The sequence below is a fragment of the Cynocephalus volans genome, chromosome 4 (genome assembly GCF_027409185.1).
Source record: "Cynocephalus volans isolate mCynVol1 chromosome 4, mCynVol1.pri, whole genome shotgun sequence".
Classification (NCBI taxonomy): Eukaryota; Metazoa; Chordata; class Mammalia; order Dermoptera; family Cynocephalidae; genus Cynocephalus; species Cynocephalus volans.
Window position 1 is genome coordinate 155,136,538 of NC_084463.1, and position 23,447 is coordinate 155,159,984.

Consider the following 23,447-nt stretch of genomic DNA (forward strand, 5'->3'; position numbering starts at 1 on the left):
TTTATTTTCACTTTACAAACATCTGTGCTATAAAATAGTGAGAATTAATTCTTTAACTCACAACGAAATAATAGAAAGTAAATATTCAGGCTTCATGAATATAGAAAATTATCATTTCACAAATTATGTGTTAAAAAATACTTGGTCCAACTATATGCATTAATTTCCTTTATTAACTTGACTACACAAATATCACATGGTTTACAGAGTAATACCTGAAGACTGTAAGGAATAAATTTCATTTCTTTATAAATCACCCAGTTTCAGGTATTCTAAGTGACAGAAAACAGACTAATACAAATGAGCAAAGGAAAAGGGAGTTTATTAGGAAACATAGTTTTCTTGCATTCATCAAATAAATATTTGGGATTTATAGAACATTTACCATTAGCATGATTCTGTTCCAGATAATGGATAGAAGAGAGATGATGAGAGAAACAGACTTGTTAAAGAGCTTAGTCTCTCTTGGAAGACTAACTGGTTTCCACAGCATACACATATTCTATGAAAATCCCAAAGAAGCATAAATGTTTATACTTCCCACTTTACTAGGAAAGCAAATGTAGAAAGATTACAAGGCTGAACATGCTAATAATCATAAACCAGGTACAATCTTAAGTTCAAAACCAAAAATCCAATAATGTTTCCCACTAAGTCTCCAGAACCTAGCACAGTCCCTAGTAGATACTGAGTACGTATTTGGCAAATAAATGAATTCAGGATAAAGAGATTCTCCTTCCTGGCTGGGAAGGATTAGGAAATATTTTATATAGAGTGGCATTTGAATGAAGTTTTCAAAATGAGATTCTGAGCTTATAGAGATGGTAAGGGAAAGACACCCAAAAGTCAGAAATGTGTAAAGCTCTGTGTGTCAGAGGAAGGAGCCCAGCTAGTCTCATGTTTTCCTCAAAGTGCATAATGTTTACCTCTCTTGTCCAGGCAATTTCCCCCTTAAGTTGTCATACATGCTACAAATTTTGTGCTTTCTTTCATCCATCAGGGCAGGTCGCTCTTCTTCTAGACTTAGGAGATAACGCCTTTCATAATCCTCCACATCAAGAAGTAAACTATAGGTCTAAGGAAGACACAAAGCAGGCCACAGTATGCTATGTCAGTATCACAGAATATTAGATAAACAAGTTCATACTTTAGCACTACCAGATAAAAACAAAAGAGTGAAAACTCATTATAGTCATGTGTTGCTTCATGATGGGGACATGTTCTGAGAAATACATCATTAGGCAGTTTCACTATTGTGTGAATATTATAGAGTGTACTTACACAAACCATGATGGTACAGCCTAGGCTATATTGCATAGCTACTATAATCTTGTGGGACCACTGTTGTTTATGTGGTCTGTTATTGACTGAAATGTTATTGTGCGGGGTGCATGACTATATACTAGGATTGAGACTAAAAAAAAAAAAGGTGTTCTTTTAAATACAAAAAACATAGTGAAATAATTTAAAAAGCTATTCAAACATCATTCTTTATTCCTCCCTGACTTCTAATCTAGCAGGTAAAGATAGTAAAATAATTACACTTTCCAAGTTTTCCAGCAGCAATAGCACTGTATTATAAAGCAATCTGTATTACTGCCACAGTACTACCTTATATTTACAAAAATACACATACATTATACATACATAATAGTTGAACATCCCTACTCCAAAAATCTGAAATATGAAATGCTCCAAAATCCAAAACTTTTGTATCGCTGACAGATGCCACTCAAAGGAAATGCTCACTGGACCATTTTGAATTTTAGGATTAGAGATGCTCACCCAGTTATGTATATGCAAATATTCCAATATCTGAAAAAAATCCAAAATCCGAAACACTTCTGGTCCCAGACATTTCAGATAAGAGACACTTGACCTGAACTATTACCATCTCCATTTTTACATCTCATTTTTGCAGATGAAGAAACAGGACAGCACAGAAAGGTTAAATAACTTGTCCGAAGTCAGACTAAGAAATGGAAAAGCATAATTTACAACCTGGTTCTAGAGTATGTGCTCTTAACCACTAAGTTCTATGGCCTTGCAATGTGGTATTTATGCTTTACAAACCAATTGTCTATATATTACCTCACTTTCCTCAGCACCTAGAATGGTGCCCAGCACCTAGGTAGTACCCAATAAATATCTATGAACTAACTTAATTGACTTAATTCATCCATAGGCAGAACAATGTAATTTTTATTCCCATTTTACCAGGCTTAGAAACATGACCTGCCCAAAGATACTCAACTGCTCACTGAACAAGCTTGGACAAAAACCCAGTACTTGTAACTTTAACTACAGTGTTCTCTCCATGACACCATAGGTGAGGTAAACCACACTGCTTCCTAGAGTGTTCAAGTACACAACAGGCACTTAACAAGAATATATTCATTAATCAAAACCAAAGAACACTGATTGATTGTTCATTCTTCCACTTTTTGTGTACACATACATTTGAGAGTTCCTTATTTGAAACTAACTCTAGTAACAAATTCTAAAACTTACTTTCTCAATTATGACAAGGGTTTTTCTTCTCTTGTCCCGAACCTGTTTTTCTTTTGTCTCCTAAAAAAGACAAGACTATTCAATGTGAACTCTTTTCTTCTGTTACAATTTACCAAGTGTGCACCTGTGAAATCTGTGAAAATACTCTGAAAAGAGAATCTTGACTCTCGGAAAGTTAATAATATAAAACGGACACTAGTGGGAACAAAGGTCATAGAGTTGATTGAATCAACCCACCACAACCTATTAAACTAAATTCATAGATAGGGAAAGGGTAATTATAGAACGTAGTAAAGGATGAAGACATCACTTAACCCTTGACTTGGTGTTGTCAGCACCACGCTCTCCCAAGTGAGTCATGGGCTGGCCCTAGAAAATGGTAAGTTTTTAAAACAGCAAACTGGAGTAAACAGATGCTGTTTGCAGCCAGAATTACTCAGTCCAAAGACTCATGCTTTCCTAGGCCCTCCCTGGCTGCCTTAGAAATGAAGGTGTTAATATTGTAACACATCTGTGGAAAACCAGAATGCCATGACAGGCCAGGTGGAAAACTCCAGGTTAGACTATACACAACTCCATCCTGCCTGACCTCATTCCAAAGTGGCCCCAAAAGAAGTGGTGACCACCCAGATGTTCTTAACACACAGTTCTGCTAATACTTACATCATCCTCACTCCGAGATGTCACAACAGCATCGATCATTTTTCGGGGATTATTCACACTAGAGACAGTAAGCTTTCCCAAAGAACCCTCAAACTGCACTGCAAGGACAAAAAATTTTCAACAAAATAAAAACTCAGCAATGCAGGCAGGCAGCATTCACAAATCTTTACTTTTCTCTGTTCTTTATTCATAGTCTAATAATTTGTTATAAAAACTATGTATAATTTTAAGCAATCCCTTATGAAAATATACCCTTTCTCCTTTTTTTTTTGTTGCAACAATTATCAAAATAAAAACCTTAAGTATTCCTCCTTAACTGTTTTAAGGGTACTAAAAATTATAATAGCTTTAAAAAAGTTATGGAATATCAAGTAGAAAAGGACCTAAAAAGTTACCTGTCAAACCGTTCCATGTTTGAATAAAGGTTGATCTTTGCATTTATTAAGGAAAATGGTAACTTTGTAAATTGTTTTCAAATATCTCTATCTTTCCATCCACATATACATGGATACTTCAAAAAGTTCATAGGAAGATTCATGTTATATTTTAATTCTATTTTTCCATGAACTTTTTGAAGTACCCTTGTATAGTTATCTATATTTTATCATATCGGCAGCATCTCAAATTTCTCTTATTATGCGGCTGGGGATAAGAACCTTACCTGGCTTATAGGTGTGCTCCAGTTTTGCCACCTGAGGGGTGATGAGCTTGGTGCGCTCCTTTTTAGGACCATCACCTTGCATTTCTTCAGCAGCTGACAATTTCTCCAGTTTTTCAAAGTAATTCTACCACATGAGAAGATGATTTCAGTTACAAAAAAGGGCACAGAATGCCTTTACCATTAAGTAAGTAATTTATACGAGTGGCAGTAACATAACTTGAACTCTAGAAATATACTGATCTCTAATTTTTGTTAGATTGCTATAAATTGACTTTATTAAAAACTCCCAGCCTTCAAAAAATTTAATCATTGGAGGAAACTAAGGAGAACACGAACTAAAGATGGAGTCACTGTTGTTATACAGGACTGAGATAATATGAAGAATGCAAAAGACCGTGTCAGTAAGAACTAGCAAGGATTTACTGCAAACCACAGCTAACATCCTTTGGGGTTGCCTAGGGGACAGGGAGGTATGGCAGGGGTTGAGAGCCTGCTAAAATATATATAAAGCCTGCTTGCAGAGAATAAAGTTGCTTAGTGCTTTGTGCTAAATCACAGAACTTTGGGTCTGGTTCCTTGATTGCCTACCTCCCCGGGCAACTGCTCCCTATCTCAGGTGCGTCCTGAGCAACTTGCCTTACTGTCAGCTCACCTATGTATTGCTGAGCGACCAAATCATCAATGGAAATGTCTTTAAAGTTAGACTGCCAATATTTTTAATTTAAAGAACCAGGTTATTGATGCCAAAAGGAATTGAAAACATTGGTCCAAGAGCCTCCACATGTAAGAACTAAAAGGCGTATAAGCAAACCTTTTAGTGAATTGCACGAGAGACTCTCAGCTTGAAAAGAGGATAGAATTTGCTTACTCAATTCTTATCTACTTGAAGACTACCTCAAAAGAAAATTCTACCAATATTTAATTCTACCAATATTTAAATGAATACCCTCACCAGTGTAAGGGGCCAAACTGTTATACTCAAAACTAGCAGAGTATTTACCTGGTAATAAAAATCATCCAGGTAGGGATCAGTGCTTTGAAGTTGCATCATCTGGATTTTAGAGACCCAATCCTTTTCCCGCTGCAACATGAGGTTGGCATATGGGTCCTTTCGAAGATGATCTTGATGACTGCTCCGGTGACTTCCTCTATCACCTGCACCATTGAGATTCCGATGCTGACTGAAAAACAAACACATGTCACATTCACTCCAAGTGGGCACATTATGCCTTTTAAACAATATAGGAATAAATCAGGCCAATTAAAAAAAAATCCCCTTTGCTTTTTTAAAAAGAGGAATGAAAAAGAATTGAGTCTCAATAGAATTTAAAAGTAAAGAGCTATATAATATATACTCAATGAAATAAAACTGCTAAGCACTTTCTAGCATGGACTTCTGTATAAGCCCTACAATAACCCTATAAGGTAGGTAGTTTTCCTTTTTTCCACTTAAGACAACAAACTGAGGCCGACAGAGATGAAATAACTTGTCCAAAGCTGTACATCTGGTGGCAAAGATATTTGGAAACATGATTTGACTCCAAAGTCTATATGATTTTCTCACTCATTGAAAATCATGAAATATTTCAAATGTAGAGACATGCCCAGCAAATAATATAACAAACATCCATTTACCCACCACCTAGACTTAGTAAAAAAAATTTATTTGGCTGAATTTGCTTCAGATTTGTAAAAAGTAATATCAAAGTAATATAGTGTTACATTTATAGTTCAAGGCCCTTTTGCACCCCTCTGGATCCCAGTTTCCAGCTTCCTTTCCTTCGTTGAGAAAGCCCTATTTGGCCCTTAGAATGTATCCTCCCTGAAATGTTTTTATACTTTTATTACTTACATGTCTGTCTTTAAATATTACACATTATTGTGTGTTTGTTTTACATAATAAGTACCGTACTTATAATTCTGCTTCTTTGCTTCTTTACTCAATATTATGCTTTTCATATTTATCCATTTTTGATAATATACCAAGGTATATACTGAAAAGTAGAACCGGTAGAATGTGGTATATCCACATCTTCAACCTTATCATCTACTGCCAAATTCTTTCTCAAGAAGCCCTATACTTCATCCTTGCCAACAATGACAGTACTGAGACACTTCAAGTTTTGCTTGTCTGATGATAATAAATGTTATCTAATTTTAATCTGCATTTTTCTGATACAAGTGAGCTTGAACATCTTTACTTTCTTATGAACTAACTTGGTTACCTCTACTAGAAATTGCATATTTGTGTATGATGTCTTTTGTTATATAGAAGTTTAGTATTTTAATGGAGTCAAATGTATTAATCTTTCCCTTTAGAGTGTACTTTTTATGTCCTGATAAGAGTTCTTATGGGTCTTTTCCCCCCGGCAAAAAATATTCTGGAATGTTTCTGAAAGTGAAGAGGAATCACACATACTCACAGAACAATAAATTGAAGGTTGAAGAAAACTGACAATTATGTTTAGTTTCCTTATTTTATATAGATGAATGATTATAGAATATCAGCTTCATGAAAACAAAGGCTTTACCTGTCTTATTCTTTTGAATGACTACTGGCTTCACATAAGGCCAAAATTCAAGGCTGGCCACTGTATTTTAAAATTACCTCTTTCTAAATTTCCTTCTGGGGCCGGCCCGTGGCTCACTCAGGAGAGTACGGTGCTGATAGCACCAAGGCCCCGGGTTCGGATCCCATATACGGATGGCCGGTTCGCTCATTGGCTGAGTGTGGTGCTGACACCAAGTCAAGGGTTAAGATCCCCTTACCGGTCATTTAAAAAAAATAAAAATAAAAAATAAAATAAAATAAAATAAATTTCCTTCTGTTATTATGGTCAGAGAACATATTTTATATGATCTTAGCCTTTTTAAACATTTTAAGTCTTATTTTGAGGCCAAAATAAATAAATAAATAAAATAAAATAAAATTACCTCTGAGATGGTTAAACAAAAGGTAGTTTAAGGGTATGATAAGAATCCCATAAGGAGTGAGTATAAAATTCTGGCTTAAAAAAAAACCAGATCTAAAGTTTAATTTTGATTTATGATCAACAGAATTATAATCGTTTGGAAGTTGGTTGATAAAATCTCATCCTTTAAAGCTAGTGCAACAAAAACATAAAATACAGCATTTATGGTCTGACTTTACCAGCAAAATAAGCTCAATACTAAGTAAGCCTATTAAAACCTAAACTAAATTAATTAGCATCTGGTTAGTTACACTGTCAAAATTAAAAGCTGAATTAAGAAGCCACAAAATAAGAGGAAGAGCACTTACTTTCTATTCTGTTGCTGTCTCTGATGCAAGAGTCGGCGGTGCTGTGGATGAAGGTGAGTTGTGTCTGGTCTAAACATTGGGGCCTGAGATCTAAGAAAAAAGGAAAAGAAGTTCTCAATTCTGTCATCCTGATGATTTGAAGTTTTAAAGAATGTTATTGGTATAGGATACTTTCATACGGGTTCACTCAAGGGACTATTAACATTTATTCCTAGGAGAACTTCTAGAAGCAAAAGATAGCCACATTTTTACACTTCTTCCACAAAGACCAATTTTCAGTTCCTAAAAGGATGATAATGAAATCTGAGTGAATTAGCAGTAAAGCAGTATGACTCTTTTTGTGCTTAACTGTTTAACAGAAGTCTCTTAATAGATTTAATGTATTCAGCTTCAATTATGTATAAATGACATAGAAAATACATACATGATGGTTAGTTTTGTACGTCAACTTGGCTAGGCTATGGTACCCCCTCTTACTTAGTCAAACACTGGTCTAGATGTTGACGTGAAGTTATTTTGTAGAGGTGCTTAACACTTACAATTAGTTGACTTTAAGAAAAAGAGATTACCCTGGATAACGTGGGTGGGCGTCACCAAATCAACTGAAAGACTTAAGAGCAAAAACAAGTTTCCAGCAGAAGGAATTTTGCCACAAGACTAGGACATAGAAGTCCTTTCTGGGTCTGCAGCCTACAGGCCTACCCTATATATTTCAAACTCAAGACTGCAACTTCAACACTTACCTGAGTTTCTGGCCTGCTGGCCTGCCCTATGGATTTCAGACCTGCCAGCCTCCACAACCACATCAGCCAATTCCTTAAAATAATACCCCCCCCAACATACATATATCCTATTGGTTCTATTTCTCTTCAGAACCCTGATTGATATAATGATATGTAAAAAAACACAATATCACTTAAGCAGAAACTTAACTCCTTTTGTTATAAAACTGGAAGGTAGAAGCAAGCAACTTAGCTAGTATTGATATTAGTTGACTTCACAGCATTTATATTTCTATTCCTTAGCACCAACATGACAAGTTTTGTTAAATGATAAGCACCATGTGTACTTGTTAGTATGTGTGTGTGTATTTGTAAAATGAATATGAGGTGAGACCTAAGAAACTTTAGAAGAAATAAAAGAGGTTATTAACTTGTAATGTGCAAATGTACACAGGAAGCATGTGACTCTTGGGGGAAATATTCATAAGAAACCCTGGAGAGTGTCAAACATTTCCATATTTTTCAACCTGAGGATCCAATAACATCTCAAAATATAACACTTAGCAAATAAATACCAAGAGACTTCTATATTATACAACTAAACATCAACGATCAAGGGACTTGGCTGACAATGGATGAACAGTGGTAATTGTTTTGTATACCTTAGGTTTTGCAGATGGGGTCCTGGGCCGGGAGGGTGCTGCTGGGGAGGTGGTGTAGCCGGGGGTGGAGCACTAAAGAAGGCACGAAAGCCTGGTGCTGGGGGAAGCATCTGCCCAACTCTCCCTTGCAGCAACTTGGGATTCATGGCAGCAAGAGGACTACCAACAAATCCAGGGACCCGTGCAAACTGGCTGGGAGACATCCGTCCAGGCTGCAGCTACAAAGTAGGACAAAATCTTAGATTTAGTTAATTGGCAAGCCTCCTTGCTTTCATCCACAGAAAAGTGAATGCTGTTTCCATCAATAACTTTGAAAAAGTAAAGAAAAAAACAGGAAGTAGTAGTGATTTAAAAAAAGGGGGGGTATCATCTAATGAACCTTAGGAAAGTAGAATTCTTTATGGGTAGGACTAATCACAGGCTCACCTGTGCTCCTCCAAGAAGCTGTGCTCTTTGGAGGGGACTCAGAACAGGAGGAACACTAGGAGGGAAAGGGTGACCCAGGAGGGAAGAGTTCTAAAAAAAAAAAAAAAAAAAATCATACTCATATTATAAAACAGATAAATCAATATAATAAGGTAACTCAGTAGAAATGCAGTATAAACTTGGATATAAAAACTCTCAAATTATAGAGTCAAGCTTTCCATGGAGGAAATATACAAAAGAGTAATGCTAGAAATTATGAAACCTAATGACCATAAAACATGAAAAAGAAAGCAGTAGAATGAGGGACTGAAATAGCAGGAAACCAGACATTTACAATGAGCTTAGATATTTAAAAATAAATGAGTAAGAAACAAGTGAATATGATGAGCCATATCCTCTGACCTGGAGACAATAAGATCCAGAAGTTCCAGTATGGAAATTATAAAAAATCTGTATAATTGAGGAGATGTCAGCAATTCTATACATTGGTAGTGATCTCCTACAGGTAGTGATCAAAAAAAAAAAAAAAATACTGTACATTCCTGTTAAGTTGTAAAGTGACATACCGGGACGCTGCAGAGCTGGTTTGGAGACATCCTCTCACCATAGGCAGCAGGATAACGTGGTGGCATTGGGGGCCGAACATGGACAGGCTTCGGACACAGAATCTATCAGGACAAACATATATACAACTACACTCAATGAAATCAGTTTTTCTTTCACCTACACTCCCTCCCCTCAAGTACTGGTAGAGACACAGAACTCAATGCAAAGCCCTACTTCTAAGCAAATTTCTATGGCTATGGGTACAAATATAAAACCTATGGTCACTTCCTCTCACAAATCAAGAAAAGTGTCAGTTTTAACTGAGGAAGATTTAGCTAATTCTCCAGTTATCCCCACCCTTCCATGCTATCTGAGGGAGGTACCAGCAGATATTCTGACTTGCAAATTCTCTCCAAGAGGATATATTTTGGTAGCAGTGAGGGAGAAGGCATGATAAGAAAGCTGGAGGATTAACTAAGTCCTATTCTGAAGCCCCTGTGATATGGCCGCCATGCTCAGCACTTTTGTGATACATTGTGACTCCACCATTTCATAGGATACTGAGCCTAACTAGGCCATACCAACACCACCCTCCCCCCATACCTTCCAAATTGGCCTTCCTTTTCAGCTGCTGGTTTCAGGTGGAGGAAAGTCTATGGAACAGGACTGCACAGGCTCTAGGGAAAGCAGGGATATCTTAAAGGTAAAAAGGGATGTGGACAGCGCTGTGTGTTCCCACTCCCCCCAGCTTTCAGTTATCTCTCTGCCAATGTTTTGGGCAGCCAGCAAAACACTTTAAAAAGGATATATGCACTAAATGTGGTCAACTACCCTTTTTCTCCCGGAATTAAAAGGCAGCAGCAACAGCAGCAGCAAAGGGTATTAGGGAATGTGTCTCCTGTTGTACTAACTTCTCCTCTAATTGGCTATTTTTCTTTCTAATCTAACGCCTACCCAAAACTTCCACCCTCCTCCCAGCATCACCAATTTCCCAAATAATTTTGCCCAGATTCCCAATATCCTGGGCTGAGTGCCAGTTAATGAGAGGTACCTGTTGGTTGAAGCTGGGTACAGCCACCTGCTTAGGTGGGGTGCCTATGGGAACAGCTCTAACAGGAGGACTCCCAATGATAGGTGAAGTTGACCGCCTTGGTAATGCACGCTCAGAAAGGTCTCGATCGTCTTCTGGTCCCTGTGGGGGCCTCTGAGGCAAGGCATATTCTAATACAGACACAGCAGGCATTTCCTAATTGAGGAAGTGGTAAAAAAAAAGAAAAAGAAAAATTGGCTAACTTGAAATGTTTTAATAACCTCTACAGATGCCAAAAATATCTTGTGAAATTATATTTTAAATTTTTATTTATTTTTAATTCACACATAGTAAAATTCACTCTTTGGTACATAGTTCTCTGAGTTTTGATAAATACACAGAGGAGTGAATCTGTCATCACAACCAAGATATGGAACAGTTACACCACTCCCCCAAATTCCTTTGTATCCTTTTGTATCCTACAAAAACATTTAGTTTGTAGTCAACCACTCCCAACCATTGGTAAATACTGATCTGTCTCTGTCTCTACAGTTTTGCCTAGAAATGACTTCTTAAGTAATTCATTAGCAAGAAATTGGTAAAGGGCCACAAAAAATGATTACACTGTGTAATGATGAATATACTAATTGTCCCGATTTGATCACCACATATTGTACACAGGTACTGATATTCAACTCTGTATTCCACAAATATGAATAAACCAATTACATTTCAATTAAAAAAAAAGGAATTCAAATCATACACTGACAAATTTGAGTCCTAAGGCTCCCTTTCAACCTTTACCCTCAAGGCTGAGGAAGGGCATGTACATCACCAGGCACAGCTGTCTAAGTGCTAGATGGAGTAGTTGACACAACACTGGAAAATGAGATATACCTACATATAACCATATATTCAGTGAGGAAAGAATGACAATAAAAGCCTACTTAAAATTTGTGGATTTTAGGAACTGTATATAAAAAGAAAGTATTTAATACCTGAGCAAGCAGTGGTCCTCGGATTCGCCTCAGAACTTCAGATCCATCCCAGATGCTGGAATTCAGGCTTCCAGGTTGGGGCTAACAAAAAAGGAAAACACACACACAAAGTCTGGAACAGCGTGGGCTCTCTGGGTGACTTATCTGCTATTGGGAAACATAGGTCCAAAGGAGCCTCAACTGCTTGAGAATAAGAAATATACTGTTCCAGAATATACATTACTCCCCAACTTCATCTCTAGAATTGCCATTATCAGGAACTGTATTATCAATTTTCTATGGCATATGTAATTCTCTCATTATGGTAGACGAAATAAAATGGCAAAGCTCAATATTTCACTTTAATTATTAGTCAGCTATAGTCTTCAAATCAGAGTAACTTACTCACTTGCAAAACTGGCCTGGTCTGCACTGCCCTCATGATAGCTGGATCTTCTAGTTCATTTTCAATCACCATCTTACTGAGCCTTTCTGCCAGATTCTCCTCATGGTCACCCAACAAGTCCATCTCATCCCTCTCTCCATTGCCTGTCTGTTCGTTAACTGCCACTGGCAGCTTCTCTTCCAATTCTGCCAGGCGCTCATGTGCTTCCTGCCAGTCATCATCTATAAGACAATACAGTTCATGTAAGAAATATAGTTCATACTGGAACAATATAAGTTTTTATGAAATTCTTCTGTTAACCAAATGAACAATTCCAACTCCAGTAGATAGGTGAAAAGTTAAGTTTTAACACAAAGTAAGATTTAAACCAAAGGACACATAAAGAGGGCTTTTCACTACTGAGAACAAATAACATCATACCAGGAATAAAATCCAAACACTTGGAATAACAACTTAAAACACGAAACTGATTTTTAAACTTGTGATAGATATGTATACTATCACCTGCTGATTTTGAGATTCTATGACATTTCAGACAAAAACATTAAAGGAAGTTTTTTTTAAAACCTACAGTGCTAGCATGCAACTTTCTCTCAAATTATAATTGCTTTCTTCTTTACAAGCTTTTCAATCATTCGTTTCATTCAATTAATATTTGGTAAGCATCTATTATGTGACAAGCACAGTTCTGAGCACATGGGATTCAACAGCATACGAAACAGACAAGGATCCCACCCTTACAAAGCTTTCATTCAAGCAGGGGAGAGACAGATAATAGATAATAAATATAATGAAAAGTGAATTAGAAACTATATTAAGAAATAAAAATGATACAGGATATGGAAAAAGAAAGGCAGATTAAGTGAGAAATTGACAGTTTTGAGAAACAGCAAGGAGGACTGTGCTTGGAATGGAATAAGCAAGGAAGGGAGAGTAGGAAAACAATGAGGTCAGAGTCAGTTGGAGGAAGCTCATTCAGGGTCTTCTGGGCCACTCTGACTGAAATGGGGAGGCTAATGGAAGTTTTGACATGGCTTAACTTTTTGAAAGAATCACTTTGGCTGCTGTGCTGAAAACAGGTTGGGAGCGGGAGGACACAATACTGGAAGTATGAAAGCCTGTCAGGTGGCTACCACAGTACGTCAAGAGACAGGTGATAGTGGTGTAATGGATCAGGGTAAATTCCTCTTCTATTTTAACTATGCCTTTGCTACTCCTGCACACTACTATGCAGTCTATAGCTCCGACACTAAGACTGGTTTCTCATTTATTATGCTGACATAGCATTATTTTTGAGTCCTCTTAGAGCATAGATTAAAATCTTCAGAACCCTTTATCAGTCTCCCTAGAACTAAACCTTACTTTCATCACATCTCTCATTCCAGTTCTCTTCAATCTAATCATTCCATTCTGCTTCCATCATTAAAACTCTACTCACAGTTCTGCTCTTTTTAGCATTCAAATGCAACAACCTCTCCCTCCTCACTAAAGCGTTCCCTAAATAATCCTCATTTTAATTCTACTTTTACCTCACCTAAACATGTACTACTTTCTAACCCCTCACACACAAAATGTATTCTTTTGTATGTTATGTATTTTACTCTTATTTTAATTATATGTTTTATATGTTCTATAAAATTTAACAGGTAAGGGTAACAGGTAATTGCCTTTATACCTAACCTAGAAACACAGACTTTCTTTCTTCTGCCTACACAGAAAACACGTTCGTTAAAAAAATTCAAACATCACAAAAATATATAACTTAGAAAGTGATAGCTCCCCATAATTTCACAGCTATGTTAAGTTTTTAAAAATGCAGACTATGAAGTTTAACTTGTTTCTTATTATTTAGGCAATATATCTTGGACTTTTCAGGTATGCATACACAGATATAATTACTGATAATATTTTCTCATTCTTTATAATACCTATGTAAGATTCTACTCTATTGGTAAACTGTAATTTAACTTATCTCCTACTGAAAAACATTTGGATTATTTGCAGTTTTTCAATATGACAATACTACAGTGAACATTATACATACCTTAACATCTTAAGTGAATATTTAGGTAGGCCAACTCCTTTTCAGCGTCAGACTATAGACATTTAACATTTGCTATTTTTATCATATAACAATGTATCACATAAGACTAGAGATCAAAAAAATGAGGGAAGTGGGACTTCTAAATTTATAATTTTGGTATCATAAGACCCATTGTCTAGTCTTTGGGCACTGTGGTAGATTTGAATGTATTAGTTGTGACAAAGGCATCCCTTAAATTGTGGATAACTTTGCCATCACTGGGATAAAGGTTTCAGACAAGAAATACAAAAATATCCCTAACTAAGCCTCTAGGACATGGCTCTTCTTTCTAATCATGAGGGATTTTCTTCCCGACCCAACAGCTTCCCTATACCCGAGTGCCCAATCAGGTGGCACTCTTCCTCTGAAATGTCATCTTACAGAAAAGAACTTAAGGTAGCCATTTAATTATGATGGTCTCTGATAGTACACCCTGATGTGCTCAAAAAGGGTAAAATCCACTTTTGATGAAAATTACAGTATTAATTTAAATGACCAGTCATCTGAAATAAATACTCTTAAAGAATACTGTAATTAAAAATCAACTGTGACATTAATATTTGTCATCCTTGATAAGGAAGAGTAAGCTGAGAAAGGATAAATTGGGGTTTTTTTTTGCAATTTTACTAAGTCAGCAATGCCAAGAGTGAGAGTCTATAATCCTGAATTCAGGGATTTTTTTAAACATTTATTTTCTAAATTTAAGAAGTTAATTTGTTAACAGATTGATTCTAATGTAACAGAGTTCTAATTTGCATTGTCTTCAGTCATCACTTCCTACATTCATGTGTGCTAACTTTACCAGATCCTACCAAATATAGATAATCTATCTGTCCTTAATAACATTTTAAAAACACTGGTTAAATAGCCATGTTCCATGAGAATGGATTTGTTGTGAGTTGACTGTTATGCTTTCAAACATGTAAGCAAAGGAATCTATGCCATGGAATATCATCATCATTTTAGATTTTTCTTCCTCTTGTGAAAAAAACATCTAAGGTGGTTTGTTGGAGATCTCATGTCCTTACTATAGAGAATTTAACTCTGTATCTTTTTTCCCCCCTGACTGTTACAGGGATCAAACCCTGGACGTTGGCATTATCAGAACCATGCTGTAACCAATTGAGCATCTTTTTCAAATGACCGAAAAATATAGTTACTTAGATATGCCAACACGACCTCAACTCATTACCAGTCAAAATGATAAAGAGGACAGAAATGAAGGGAAAGAAGTTATCTATTCCTTGAACTAATCTATACCCTAATGTGGGTTACTGAATTTCTGGCTATTTCTATAAACTTATACTTGTAAATAATGCCCTTAAGGCCCATCGTGGGAATATTTTTGATTAAAAACAAAACAAAAAGAAGTAGAGGTGATTTAATTTTAAGGCAATCTCAGTCCCTAAAGATTACAGCAACTATCAATAAAAGGGAGGTAGAAAGAATGCAGAGCCCTTCCAAGTAGAGGAAGGAGATTTCCAAAGATTCTCCAAAGGCTGTTTTAACATAACTCATAGTTTACACTAACTGTATTTATAGTTAACCTCTCTGTCACTGTTTCCTTTTTTCTTTTTGTTAAAATGAGGATAATAATAGTACCTACTTCACAAGGTTGCTGTGAGGATTAATAATATATGTAAAACACTTACAATGGTGCCTTGCACATAACAAGCACTATGTAAGTGTACTTTTATTTTTAGAGAATGAGGTGGATTACTGAGACACCATTTATTGCTCTAAGATCATGCAAACATTTTTTCATGCAGAAGACAGTGACTAGTTTCTTAGAGAAAGATGACATCAGAGCATATGTAGCCAGTGACCTAAAATATCCACTATACTAACAGGTATTATTCAAGTTGCCCAATTCATGAATTAAAAATCATCAAGTGAAAACATGTGTCAAAGGTCTGACATTTCACCCCCTGGTTTAAAGGCTCTACACCAGCTGTACGTCTACCTGGAGAGGGGTATCAAACAAGTCACATGGTGACTTAGAAAGCAATTACCTTTTTATAGTATTTATAACAAGGTGCTATGAGAAATTAAGAGTTTTACTTTAAATTTCAAGTAACCTACGCTCTCAATGGAAAGGGCTCAACTTTGGAAATCTTTTCTCCATTATAAACTGTTGACCAAGAAGTCCTTCTTAATCACTCTTTTGCCCTAGGGTACAAAGCTGGCTCACCACATGCTATCTCACTGCCTTTATTTTTTCCTATCCATTCATTTGCTGTGTACCCCTAAGCTCTTTGTCAACCTGTGCATACTTTTCTTCTTTCCCATCATATAAAATATGGTTCGGCACACTCTAACATCTTTCTAAGGCAATATTATTCCCATCTTCTGAAGAATCAACTCAGAAAAAAAAAAAAAAAAAAAAGACTATCCATAGCACTCTGGAAGTCAATGAGAAGGCGAGACTATTCCTCTTCTATCCAGGTTAAAAATGAGAACATATTACTATGCTGCCTCATCTTAATATAATATGTATTAATCAATTCTATCAACTTCATTTTAATACTGAGAAATTTATTGAAAAAGTTAACATTCAGTACAATATTATAATAGAAAAAGAGTTCTATAAACAAATACACAATATTTGTAGCTTCTATCATATTCTACAGGTTATTACTAAACTATCTTCCAAACAGAATTTGCAATTCAATTAGTTTCCTTCTTTTGTAATTCTACTCTATGTCCCTTCCCCAGTGATCTACATAGAGAAAGACGACAGCATCTTGAATCATGTCATCCTCCTGGACAATCTCCTCTTAAACCATGGCTATAATATAAAAGGTCTTTGATTCCCTTCCGTAATGAGTCTAGCTTCTACTTTCAACATTCTTCTTGCTGCTCCCAATCACAGCAAAGTTTTAGTTCTCTACTAAATTTTGTAAATGATTTTCAACAGTAAACTTTTTCATTTTTGCCAGTTCATTCACTCAATCTAAGCTTTAATAAGTTTAAGCTGTTTAGGTCACTGAAAAACCAGTACCCATTATAATACTTTTAAGACTTCTTACTTGTTTTTGATACTCAACATCTTGTTATTACCCACTACCACTAAATTTCCTTTTCTTTCTTATGTTTAACTGGGAATATTTGTTGCATAAACAGAAGTGCTGCAATTCCAACGAAATCATATATTTATGCATCCCAACATAAGCAGTTATTGCTGCTTTGTAACACCAATAGCCGAAGCAAACATATCTGGATTGACTCTTACCTATTCTTTTTTTTTTTTTAAAGTATACTTAAGTTTAAATTTTAACTTATGAGTCCACTTGCTCTAAACTTGTTCTAAATTAAGTTCATTGTCAAACTTTATCACACAGCTTGCTTCCTAAATTTTCCATCTCAGTATTTATAACCCTGTGGCCTATAAGTTTAATTTGGCTTTTTAACTTTTTAAACTTTTTCCAACTCCTAGAGTATTTATCTACATCCAAATATAAAAATATTTCATATGTGCACAACGCTTTTCTAACTTATGAAGACTTTCTATCACCAAAACTCTTGGTATAAAAAGCTTTTTATTTTATTGAAGATACTATAAGACAACAGCAGTTATGCAATATAATAGTGATAGACTGAATTTTTGAACACACAATCCCATATATTAATATCTGAATTGTCTACTAGTTCACTAGTTTTCCTTAGTGTCCATGTTTTAGAAATAAAAATTCCCCTCATCTAGAATTATTTTAAATTTCTTTTAAGTGTCTAACTCTTTAAACATTTAAATTCCTTAGTAGTGGCAACTTAGAGCCACAGATCACATAGATGGAAGGGACAAGGCTTAGACAATACCTGGTTTTATAGGTGAGGCAAAAAAAGGCCCAGAAGAGCAGGGAAGATACTTCCAGAGAAGGGTGAACTATTGTGACTGAGATCAAGAATAGAAGCCTATCTTGCCAAATTAAAGAATGAGGTTATTCCTAATAAGACAAAGCACTTATAAAAGAGAGCACTTGGAAAGGGCAAGAGGGCAAGTTGATATTATAAGAGGAAGATGTCACTTACCAACTGCACCTGACCCAAACGTATCATCATTGAATTGATCAATTTCTTCATCTTCCTCTCCCAGGCCCTGAAATGCATCTTCATCTTCATCTAGAGGACAATCCTCTAAAGACTAAAAAAAAAAAGAGAAGAAATGAGCTATTCATGAAATTCATATCCTCATTTTAAAAAGGTTCTAAAAATGCTCATCTTACATTCTCAAGGAACATAACAGCCTCCTTATGATTTTTTGTAAAGATGTCAGTTTCTTCTACTCCTCGATTTCCCTGACACTGGAAGATTTCAGTAACTTCTTTCTTTCAGTTTCTATTTCCTATTCCTTAGTTCACTTAACTTTTTTTTCCCCAAGCATTCCATTTCTCTATTTTATCAAACTAAAAATGAACACTTTATTATCTTCCTTGAGTTTTATGTATCTTTTCCAACAAAATTCTCACCTTACTCATTATATTCATGTCTTCTCAACTACTTTATTATTCCCTTCCCCTGTCTTCACTTTTCATTTTTCTCCCCTTCTGTTTCCTATGGGCCTAAACTATGGTGATAAAACAGAAAACTTAAGTTTTCAACCACAATTAAGTAAATTCTGGAAAAGCTGTGATACAGCAAGTTCAAGTTCTGGCTTCACTCTTACAAGTAGTGTGAACACGGGCAACTCACATTCTTTCTGATTAACCCATCAAATACCTTTTGAGAACCTATTGAGTCTCAGGCTCTGTGCTAGGCTCTAAGCCTCAGTCTCTTAGTTGTAATGCAGAGACAATACCAACTATCTCAGAGAGTTGTCATGAGGCTCAAACCAGGCAAAGATTCCCACCAAGATTGTAGATTGCTGAAAAAAAAAGCTAGATATCACCATAACATCTTAGGTGTGTTCCATTTTAAACATTTCTCCTCTCCACTTCAGTTTTATTCAATTGATTTATTCTCCAAGTTTTCTTTTCTTTCTGCAACTTCTGCCCACTGCATCTCATCATCTTTCTCCACATTTACATAGTCAGTTTGGTCTTTGATCACTCCTATCAAGTATATCTGTTCCCAATTTTCAAACATTCAGGATCAGAATTCTACACTTTATTCGTAAGTACATTTGTGATATACCTTGTCTGGTATATCACAAACGTACATATATATATATGGCTCACTCTTAGGATGTTCCCAAAGGAAAGGTTAGGCCAAAGGGCCATTCTACCCATCCTAGAGACCGCTCAAGTTTACACAAAGCATGCATGCAACTGTTTCCTCATCAGAGGCAACTTCCAGCAGTACTTCCTCCCAAATCACAAAGATCTACTTAACCAAATCACTGCTTCTCTAAACTGGAAAGATTCTTTGGGATCTACATCAGTTCTTTCATTTTAAAAATTCAGGAACCTCAGGTCCAAAGATTAGCAGTCGCTCAAGGTCATACAGTGAGTTGGTGACAGGGTCAGTACTTGACTATTGCTACATACCCGGGACTGTCACCAAACCCACATCTCTCCACTCGCCCAGAATGAACTTCTGCTGGACACGCCCCCCTCCTAACTCGGAGTCCTCTTCAGGAAACGGTTTAGGGCCCCAGTTAAAAGGCAAGTTCAAGCCCCCCTGACCTGACAGTTGCTTGTGTGGATCAGTGTCTGTAACTGGGGGTGGGATAGGGGTAGTTCCGGGTCCAGGGCGGTAAACTCGTCTCTGGGCATTCCCAGGTGACTCTTCCTCAAGTAGAGCCACCGGGTAGGTGCAGTCCTGTCCCCTCCACGGCTCCTACCAAGGTGGTGGTGGTGGGAGGGCTGAGTAGTCAGGTTACGGCATTTAGCGGGCCCTCCCCACCTCTAAACAGAGACCAATTCGCCCGAGCAGCCACCGATGGGACAGTCTCGCCCCCTGAAACCAGCTCCTAGCTCTCACATTAAACCCAAGACCCCAGGCCGGTGGCGGTCCGCTCTGTCCCGCGGCTCCCGCAGCCCGCCCCTTCCCCCCAAGAGCACGGGACAGGCGCGCGCGGGGGGTGAGAGAGGAAGAGGGGCGCGTGAGGGAGGGAGGGGTCACTTCCGGTCGCAACAGCTCACCTCGTAGCGGAACATTCTTGGGGAGGGGGGAGGGAGTGGGGAGGGGAGTGGGGGAGGGAGGGAAGAAGCGCTGACTCCCCCGGCTCCTCCGCGCGCGGATCCTCCACCGGCTCGCGACCCCTGGCCGCTGCCGTACGCCGGAGCGTGCGTGATAACGTGCGCAGGCGCGCCTCGGGCAGGGCGGTCGCCCAGCAGCGGCGGCTGCGCGGGGACAGATTTGGCGTCCCACTTCCTAGTCTCAGCGGCGGGAAGGAGGTCCCATGGCGAGAGATTGCGCACGCGCTCCCCGTCGGGGCTTCCGGGCGTTCCGGAGTTGCAGCTCCGCCCCCGTCTCTCCACACCCGCCTGGCGCTGAGCTCCGAGCCGGGAGGCCAGTCACGGGTTTTCCGTCACTGACGGGGCGGAGAAAACCCTTGTGATTGTCACAAGATATGGCTTTGAAGAGTCCCAGGCTTAACCTGGGCTGGGGGAAATGGAGATTCCTGGGGTATTTTTTCCAAAGTTCCACACGCTCCTCGGGCTGCTCCGGGGCCTTCACGTGAAGGTCTGCGCTTTGTGGAGGGAAAAAAAGGAGGAAAATTTGTGGTCCTCGAAAGGCAGAATTGGTCGCCACTTTCAGAGGCACGTTGCTTGCGGAATCAACAGCAAGCCAGAGCTGTGATTTATGTGGCTCAAAATGACGACGGCGCCCGTTTTTTAAAAAAACCAGCGCATGTTCCCGGAGATTTAACCAGGATGGTATTTTTAGGTCAGGCGCGTCAGGCATGGGGAGCTGGAGACCCGTAAAGGGCAGCTCCGCCGTGGGCTGCGTGGCCGATACACAGCAAGGTCATCGGGTCCGCCGCGTGACTCCACTTCCCTAGACGATCAAGCCCAAAAAGAATTTGTCCAGCTCATAAGCCTTGGCACCTGGTTCCAGAAGTCTGTTTGGTGGACTGTTACCTCCTCTAGCATCTCCCATGCCCTTTGATCCCGTTTGAGCTCACTGCACTCTTTTTCCCTTAAGGATCAAACTTACACCAGGAAGAACTAATTCTTGTGTGTTTCGCAACCCCTTTCTCTGGGTGTCTTAAAATGCAGCCTCGCCTAGGAACGGCCTACAGTAAATTCCTTACGTGTTAGTGTGACTGCAATAATCAGAGCTTGAGTACTGGAAACAGTGGATTTGGAAATAGAAGTTCTGGGTGAGAATCGGTGCTTTGTTGTTGGCTAAGAGACTTTGGGCAAGTTATCTAAACATCTCTGAGCTGTAGTTTCTTCGTAAAATAGATGTGATTATACCTTTCTTACAGAGTGGTGGTTCAATGACTGATGTTGCTAATACTACTACTGATAATGATTGAAAGCTGTCTGGCACTCTGCTAGGTCCTTTATATGGATTATCTCATTGCATCCTTCCTTATGTCTATCCCACGAGGTAGGTACTGTTATTTTCTCAAGTTCATAGATGAGGAACCTGTAATTTGCCTCAAAACACCCAATGACAAGAGGCAAAGCTGGCAGCTGAGGTCTATCCGATTCCAAAACCCTAGTCTCTTAATCACTATGTCAGAATAACAGAAGAAATGTTTACATGGTCTAGGCCTAAAACTTAAAGAAGTGGAGCAGGCCGTGGATAAAATAATTGGTGTTCAAGCATGCATGGAACATTATAAAACATGTACTACGTTAACAGCAAATCTTAATTCCAAAGAATTGGTGCCATATAGACTGAGGGTAGCCAAATATGACTAAATCTGGCCAGCTGCCTGTTTCTGTAAGTAAAGATTTATTGGAATACAGCCATCCTCATTTATCTACATATTGTCTTTGGTTGCTTTAGTATTAGAAGGGCAGAGTAGACTAGTTACAATGGAGACCATTGTAGCCTACAAAGTGTAAAACATTTACTGTCTGGCCCTTTATAGAAAGTTTGCTGTTCCTTCATGCTGCAGATCATGTTTTCTGATCATTATGTTAGAAATCAATAGTAAAAATAGGTGAGAAAAAATCATTTTCAGAAATTTTAAAAAACTTCTAATTCATGGACTAATTAAGAAAACATAATGGAAAATAGAAACTATTTACAACTGAATGATAAATGTATGAATGTATCAAAACTTTTAAGATACATCTAAAGCAGTTTATATTAGAAAATAGGAAAGCCTGAATATAAGTGAACTATAGAATAAACTCAAAGAAAGTACAAGACAAGGAATAATGCAGAGCAGAAATTAAACAGAAGACAAGGTGTCATAGACAAGATCAACAAAATTTTCCATTTTCTCTCATGCAACATCTGTCTGTGAGAGAAATTGAGAATGCCTTTAAGAGAGTAATGTACTTTTTGGGCTGTATAATAGGCCCATTATAAAGATGGAAAGGGTACAAATTCTTTTCGCAAGTGATTCTTAGGCGTAAGGTATGACACCTTTTGAACTCTCCCTTGAATGGGTGGAAGCGGTGTCTTTTCTGTGTGCCAAGTAGGTGGAAGAGGCTACTGACAACTGAAAAGGCACCTGTTAGGGAAAGCCACCGCACTGGCTTTCTTTGGTGTCCTCTGTGCTTTCCCCAGAAGCTGTAAATAATCTATTGTGGTATTTATAGACTCTGTGTGTTCTTTTTTTAAAAAAAATGTGGTAAAAAACACATACCATGAGGTTTACTTTCCTGTGAGACAAGTTTCAGATGATATTTTCATCAAGTAATGTTCATCCCTGACAGTGGTTTTCAAACTTTAGTATACATCAGAATCACCAGGAGGGCTTGTTGAAACTCAGACTACTGGGCCCCATCCCTGAGGTTTGTGATTCAGTTGGTAAACAGTCAGGCCTGAAAATCTGCATATATAACAAATTCTCATGTGAGGCTGATGCTTTTTGTTCTGAGATTACACTTTGAGACTGCACATTGTCCATGAGTGCTTAAGAAGTTATAGAAGAGAAGAGTAGTGGGCTGCACACAGGGTTATTTCTCATGTCAAGAAAGTTATGACACACCTCTCAGAAAGTGATGGGAACCCTTGGTGCAACAGATCTTAGGAAAAAAGAATTACCTATCAAATGAAAGTAAGTATTTACAAGGCAAAATTTGTGGTAGATTAAACAGGGCCACAGATTCTTTGTCAGTTCTCCCATCAAGAGGTGGGATTTATTTCCCCCTTTCCTTGAATTTGGACTGGCCTGTCACTGGTTTGACCAATGGAGTATGGGAGAGGAGATATTGTGCCATTTCTGGGTCTAGTCTTTACGAAGATTGACGATGAAAGTCCATGTAAAATAACATGCTACCTTGCTGAAGAGATCACATGGAAAGGCCCTGAGGCTACATGGAAATGGATCCACCTGTATTCAGCTTACATTCCAGTCAAGATACCAGGTATGTGAATGAAGCTGTCTGGGACTCTCCATACCAGCTCAGC

At 38.0% G+C, this 23,447-nt stretch overlaps 1 protein-coding gene across 2 annotated transcripts in view; it reads right to left on the reverse strand.

The window, feature by feature from the left end:
- Positions 1–20,173, reverse strand: part of PATL1 (PAT1 homolog 1, processing body mRNA decay factor) — a 28,617-nt gene extending 8,444 nt beyond the window's left edge. Inside the window, exons 1-14 of one of the 2 annotated variants that reach the window (XM_063094401.1) lie at positions 20,048–20,173; positions 17,997–18,108; positions 11,888–12,105; positions 11,500–11,580; positions 10,523–10,717; positions 9,492–9,593; positions 8,926–9,015; positions 8,500–8,717; positions 7,116–7,205; positions 4,836–5,016; positions 3,836–3,959; positions 3,175–3,272; positions 2,512–2,571; positions 927–1,075 (exon numbers count right to left, since the gene is read on the reverse strand). In XM_063094401.1, coding sequence (XP_062950471.1) covers positions 927–1,075; positions 2,512–2,571; positions 3,175–3,272; positions 3,836–3,959; positions 4,836–5,016; positions 7,116–7,205; positions 8,500–8,717; positions 8,926–9,015; positions 9,492–9,593; positions 10,523–10,717; positions 11,500–11,580; positions 11,888–12,105; positions 17,997–18,108; positions 20,048–20,062 — 1,733 coding nt within the window. In that variant the 5' untranslated portion in view covers positions 20,063–20,173. Of the gene's footprint in view, positions 1–926; positions 1,076–2,511; positions 2,572–3,174; positions 3,273–3,835; positions 3,960–4,835; positions 5,017–7,115; positions 7,206–8,499; positions 8,718–8,925; positions 9,016–9,491; positions 9,594–10,522; positions 10,718–11,499; positions 11,581–11,887; positions 12,106–17,996; positions 18,109–19,588; positions 19,694–20,047 lie in introns of those variants that run through there. The other variant, XM_063094400.1, reaches the window with a different exon arrangement.
- Positions 20,174–23,447: the final 3,274 nt, after the last annotated feature.